Source organism: Xenopus laevis, chromosome 1L (genome assembly GCF_017654675.1).
Source record: "Xenopus laevis strain J_2021 chromosome 1L, Xenopus_laevis_v10.1, whole genome shotgun sequence".
Taxonomy (NCBI): domain Eukaryota; kingdom Metazoa; phylum Chordata; class Amphibia; order Anura; family Pipidae; genus Xenopus; species Xenopus laevis.
In genome coordinates, this window is record NC_054371.1 from 44,319,360 (window position 1) to 44,325,359 (window position 6,000).

General features: G+C 42.2%; 1 protein-coding gene across 1 annotated transcript in view; it reads right to left on the bottom strand.

Annotated features, from left to right (window-relative positions):
- Nucleotides 1-5,333, bottom strand: part of mtmr7.L (myotubularin related protein 7 L homeolog) — a 29,781-nt gene extending 24,448 nt beyond the window's left edge. The window contains exons 1-3 of the mRNA XM_018230243.1: nt 4,857-5,333; nt 2,040-2,162; nt 396-558 (exon numbers count right to left, since the gene is read on the bottom strand). Of these exons, the coding sequence (XP_018085732.1) occupies nt 396-558; nt 2,040-2,162; nt 4,857-4,880 (310 nt within the window). The 5' untranslated portion in view covers nt 4,881-5,333. The remainder of the gene's footprint in view (nt 1-395; nt 559-2,039; nt 2,163-4,856) is intronic.
- Between the last annotated feature and the right edge of the window lie 667 nt (nt 5,334-6,000).

A 6,000-nucleotide genomic window follows, 5' to 3' on the forward strand; every position in this document is an offset into this window, starting at 1 on the left:
AAGGTGGCAACCCTATACGTAACCCCCCCACCACCAGTCCATGGCATTAGGGGCCAATCAAAATGTGAAAAAAAAACTGACCAGGTGGTGGGAGAATGACTTGTAGTGCCCTTAAGGTGTCAACGTTCATGTTAAAAAATACCGTGTCTGCATCTCATGTACTATCTGGCTGATCAATTGCTCTGGCACTTACCAGCCACATTTAAATAAAAATATTATTAAAACACTTTTTTAAACTCATAAATGCTAAAAAAGTAGAGCTTATATATTGATATCTATGAAATAAATGTTAAAGTAGGAGAAATAGTTGAGGATTATTTCCTTTCTGAAATTGGAAAGTACATGAACAGGTAATCTGACCTAACATTCTCTGCATCGTCCAACTCAAGCCTTACCTGGCCGTGACAGACGTACCAAGGATAAATAAATGTCATGGCAATCTCGTTCCTGAGGGATAATGAGCTGAATAACCTGGAAATTTTTGCAGCGCATAAGTATGGGACAACCACTGGTTGCTGTTGCTTGTTTTTCAATAGAAGAGATCTGGCTGTAAAGGATCTGTAAGTAAAAATTCATCTTATTTTATACCAAAAGCTTTCTCAAGTTGAAAGTACAATACTAGTGGAGCTGTTTCAGCTGGTTGATATACAGCAGAGATATGAGAACGCTGTTACACCAAGCATAATATAAAATAACAGAATGGAAGTGTATAGCGGGGCTTTGGCCCCTCTCAAATCACAGTCTGCCCATGCAATAAACACATGAATTCTAACATAATAATCAATTTCTGAAAAGACATTTAACATTTTTGAGTGTTGGCCCTACAAATCAGGCCTGTTTTAGGGTAGAATCTGCCCTGGGCCCCCAAGAATTTATGGAAATTGATTAATAGATGTATTAGATTAGATCAAAACATTATCAAATATTAACAGTATTGTGGTCAGATAATCAGTATATGGATCAAGAAGGTCTTCTTTTATTTTTAAGTTACCCTATTTAAAGGAGAACTAAAGCTTAATTACAGAAGTAGCGCAGAAATGTTGTACAGATATGGGATCTGTTATCCAGAAACCCATTATCCAGAAAGTCCCGAATCATGGGAAGGTCATGTCCCATAGACTCCATTTTATCAAAATAATCAAAATTTTTAAAAATGATTTTCTTTTTCTCTGTAATACAACTGTACCTTGTACTTGATCCAAACTAACATATCATTACTCCTTACTGGAAGCAAAACCAGACTATTGGGTTTATTTATTTTTTTACATGATTTTCTAGTAGACTTCCAAATTATGAAGATCCAAATGACAGAAAGATCCATTATCCGGAAAACCCAGGTCCCAAGCATTCTGGATAACAGGTCCCATACCTGTATGTTATGTTTTGGGCTTCTCTACCAGCCCAAGGCAACCACAGCCCTTTAGCAGTAAAGATCTTTGCCCCCAAAGATGTCCCAGTAGCTCCCCATCTTCTTTTCTGCTGATTCACTGCACATGCTCTGTGCTGCCGTTACTGAGCTTAGGGACTGATGCACAAGATACTCAATATATATAATATAAATGTCATAGTATAAGGCTAAAGTAAATATTTATTGGTGCACGACAGCTCAGAAACCAGTACAATAAGCATTTAATAATTAGCCCTGTAGCTTATATGACAAGGAAAACCTCATTTTCTGCTTGATGATTTGTGACGACCCCTAAGCTTAGCTGGTAAAATCACACTGAGCATGTGTGTGTCACTGACACTTCTAACAAAATCCAAGGTTTGAAATGCCTGTGAAACTTTAAAGGTCTAGCTCATTTCTACTATCGAGATGCCGAACCTATAGTCTGGTTCAGTAAATTCAATATAAGAAAAAATGGTATTTCTAGCCATTTTTATTCGAAGGGTTTAGTTCTCCTTTAATGCGGATTCTGGATTTCATTAACAGCGTCTAATAAAATAAATGAATGTCTAACTGCTAATTGCAGAAGTACATCAGAGGTTAATCCTATACCATCAACACAGTTTATACTTAATTCTTAAACTTAACATACCCAGGTTTCTTTTCGTGTTTCAGATATATTTTCCACAAAAATGATGTGGGTCCCTGTCAGATATAAGGTTCCCAAAGCAGCTTTCCTGGAGGATATTTGGTCAAGTAAACTGACATTTTCAACCTTTAAAAAAAAATTTGAAAAGTTGAACATGTTAAGACATATAATACATATATATATATTTTTTAATCAAGAAGAGGAACCAGCACTCCAGATTTGTGTTTCAATGTGCTTCAAGCATCCTTGATAAAGGGTACCGAAATGTTGGATGCAACATGAAGTAAAAAAAAAGATAAAGCACATTGAAACACAAATAGGGAGTGCTGGTTCCTCTCCTTGATTATATACACATTTATTAACCGTGCACCCAGTAAGCAAGGATTAAGATTGCTGACACTTATCTAAACACAACTCCATCTAAACAACAGAACGAGGTAAAGAACATCTGTAGCAGTCTGCAATTGTCTGAAACAGGGAAATTATTTCTGAATCCAAAATGGGGATTGGATCAATCCTTGCAACAAAATAATACTGACAAGTTCCAGGGTTTTCCAAAGAAATGTGTTGGTATCACTTTAAAATTTCACCCTGCCTTTGGTCGGTATATCAGGGAAAGATCCACTAGTTTGGCAACCTCCCCAAACGAGCGGATCTTAGAGTGTATGGCCACCATTACTCCTGAAACAATGTAGCAGATCAGCAGACCTGACTTCAGCTACATTGGATCATAAGTGAGAACTTAAATGTGATTACAAATAATATCTTCAAAATCCTAAAAATTTGACAATAAAATAAGCAGCTTCACTACTGATGGAAAAAACACCCGTGCTGACATTAGGGGGCATATTTATCATGTGGTATAAAAAACGGCATGATAATTCGCCACACATCCATGTGTAAAAAATGGCGTAAACGGGACTCCAATGCTCCATTTGTGCATGTGCCTGCAGAGTCTGTGTCGGCAGTGAGACATCGTAATGCACAGAAGATGGCGCCTGGGAACTCTGATGCGTTGATCAGCGTTTTTAGCTCAGGTTTTCAAATAGGGGCACTGCACCATTCTACATAATAGACTGTGTGGGGAGGGAGAGGTGATGGGGGCTAAGGAGGGCTGTTGTACGTAAGGGGGTTTAGTTCTCCTTTAAGCTGCCTGAGCACATAGAGCAAGTTTCATTTATGCAGGTTGCACTCTAGTGCATCGAAAAAGCACCTGAAAAATGCAAAAGCAGGCATTTAAGGACCAATCTCCGCTCCGTGTAGCCGCACTTGTGCCAAAGCTGAGCCTGTCGGTGCAAGTACAAGGAGCTGCTGGTTACAGAAAATATGCTTTTCTCTGTCTGATTAAAAACTGCAGACAGAGAGAAGCTTTTGATACACTATGGGTCCCCTTGCTCTAAGGCTAATGTCACATGTGGGCTGAAATTTGGCCTACTGAAAAAAACAGGCTGAGAAACAGCCCCTACACTGGAATCAGCCCTTACCTTGCCTGCACCTGGATCCATTGTGTTGGCTTGGGTGTGGGCACAGGTAGGGGACTGATTCCATTGTAGGGGCTGATTCCAAGAGTGTGTTTTTTTAGCTGGCCAAGTTTCAGCCCCGTGTGACATTAAATTGAGTCTGAGGCCCACGGGCAGTACTACATTTCTATACTGGAAATAAAAATGGACAGATGGGAACTGTTGAAAACTGGAGTCCAGCCCGCAAGGGTCTGTTCCCCCGAGACATCCTCTTTATTCTGGCCAGTCTGATTCTAATAGACAAAAAAATCCTAGACTTGCATTGTTATGCTCATAGTTGTTTAACAAAACGGGAAACAGAACAGAATCAATGTGGATGTACTTAGTCCTGCCTGTGTAATGTTCAATTAGGGAACAAAACTGGCAGATGTGGCCATACACAGTGCACCCACCAAAACTACCAAGACTAAACAGAATGGCAGTGTGGGTGTTTTCCACTTCCCCCAAGGTGCCAAAATGCTCCCTCAGGGGCCTATTTATCATGCTGTGTAAAACATTAGAGACAAACATCACCGGTGACTTTGCCCATAGCAACCGGTCAGCAATTCGATTTCAACAGTCACCTGCAAGTTACATAGTTAAATTGGGTTGAAAAAAGACAAAGTCCATCAAGTTCAACCCCTCCATTTAGAAAACAAAATGCAAAGATCTGATTGGTTGCTATGGGCGACATTACCAGTGATCTTTGTCTCCAGTGTTTCAGACAGTGTGATAAATAGGCCCCTCAGTGTTGTACTATGGGCACAAATGGCCACCAGATCTGGCCATGTACACAATGTTTATATTGCCTCTGGATACACTGAGACAAGAGGGGACCCCGCCAATTTAGGAAACTTGGGTCCCTCCCACATTGAAGGCAGGACAAGCTCTCAAGCAGCATGTCACTGAGAGTTGTAGTTTAACAATAGCTGTGGGGCTGCATAATGTTTTTATTGACAGCGTCTCACAACATTTGTTTGCCATTTTTTTTTCTACATTGTCACGTGACAGGTCCCTGTGATGCTGAGAGTCCAGAGCAAATGCCCTTATTTCCCTGCCTAAACCGGCCTTGAATGTGCGCACTGCAGGCTCTGTGGATGCCGGGATACAAGACTAATCCATCTCTCATTCTGTGCCTCGGGCCTGTATCTTTCCAAAGAATTACAGATCTGGTCCCGCCCCAGCTCCCGCCCGCGTGTCATCCTCACTGAATACCCAGCTTATGTGGCAGCGGCCCGTGATGGTCCCTAATCACTATGTGCGCACTGCAGCCTCCTCCACTACATCTGCCTCTCAGTACACCAGCCCCAGTGCCACTAACCTTGGGTAGCCTGATGTGCTCCATAGCTGAAGGGGGATCCGGGGCGCTAGAGCCAAGGCCGGTGGTGCAGCAAAGGATCCGGTGATGGGGATGTCGCGCACCGCTATGTTAGTGACACACTGGAAGCCATTTGCTCCCCCCCTTTCCCGGTGATGCGAATGTGTCATTCCATGTCAGGCTGCTCATCCGCGGCTCCGCCCCCTCCAGGTGCTCTCGCTATATAGGCCCGGAGGCTGCTGTATGTGATCCTCTTTGCTTGATAGAGGACGTCTGACCTACTGACAATGGGCAAGGCGCCACTGCTGACTTTAAACGAATGTGCCTTAGAAAGAAAGGCTGCCAGTCAGATTAGTAAGGGCTGTGGTCACCATGGGGGCCCTATAACAACATTTTTGGTGGCCCGTGGCCGCCCCAGATCCCACCCACAGGACTTTAATTCCGGCTGTTTTCGTGACTTCAACTCTTTTCGCCGCTTCAGGACTTCAATTCTGGCTGTTTTCGTGACTTCGACTCTTTTCGCCGCTTCAGAACTTCAATTTCGGCTGTTCTTGTGACTTCGGGTCTTTTCGCTGCTTCAGCTTTTCGGCAGTTCGAGACTTCGGAAGGGAGGCACGGCTTGGTGCATTCAAGGGGGGCCGGCTCTTTCGAGAAGTGCAGCACAGACAGGCTCCTCTTCATGCCCAGGCCCAGTACAGAAATACCCCCTGTGCCCCCCTGATGGCGGCCATGGGTGTGGTGTCCCACTATTGGGCTCCTGCAACTCCCTTTCTCTTTACACTTTGTGCCATGTGGTGCCCCTGTCACTGCAAGCAAGCTATTAAATAAATCACGCCCCATTTTTACTATTATATTTTACTTCCATTGTATTTAAATATATTTTTAACCAACAACAAAGTAACTAAAATAGGGCTTAATGAGATTATATCAGATTACAGGTATTGGGGGTGTCCACTAAATTAGCAATATGAAAACGAAAAACACAAGGGACTTTTAACTCAACAATACAAGTGTCAGAAACGATCTAGAGATAATGCAAGTAATTACACATTAGAAATAAAATAAAAAGCAATTTTTATTCACCACCATGCCATAATAATCAAATAGGATTAAAAACATTTAAAACCTAAGCAGCGCTACATATGAA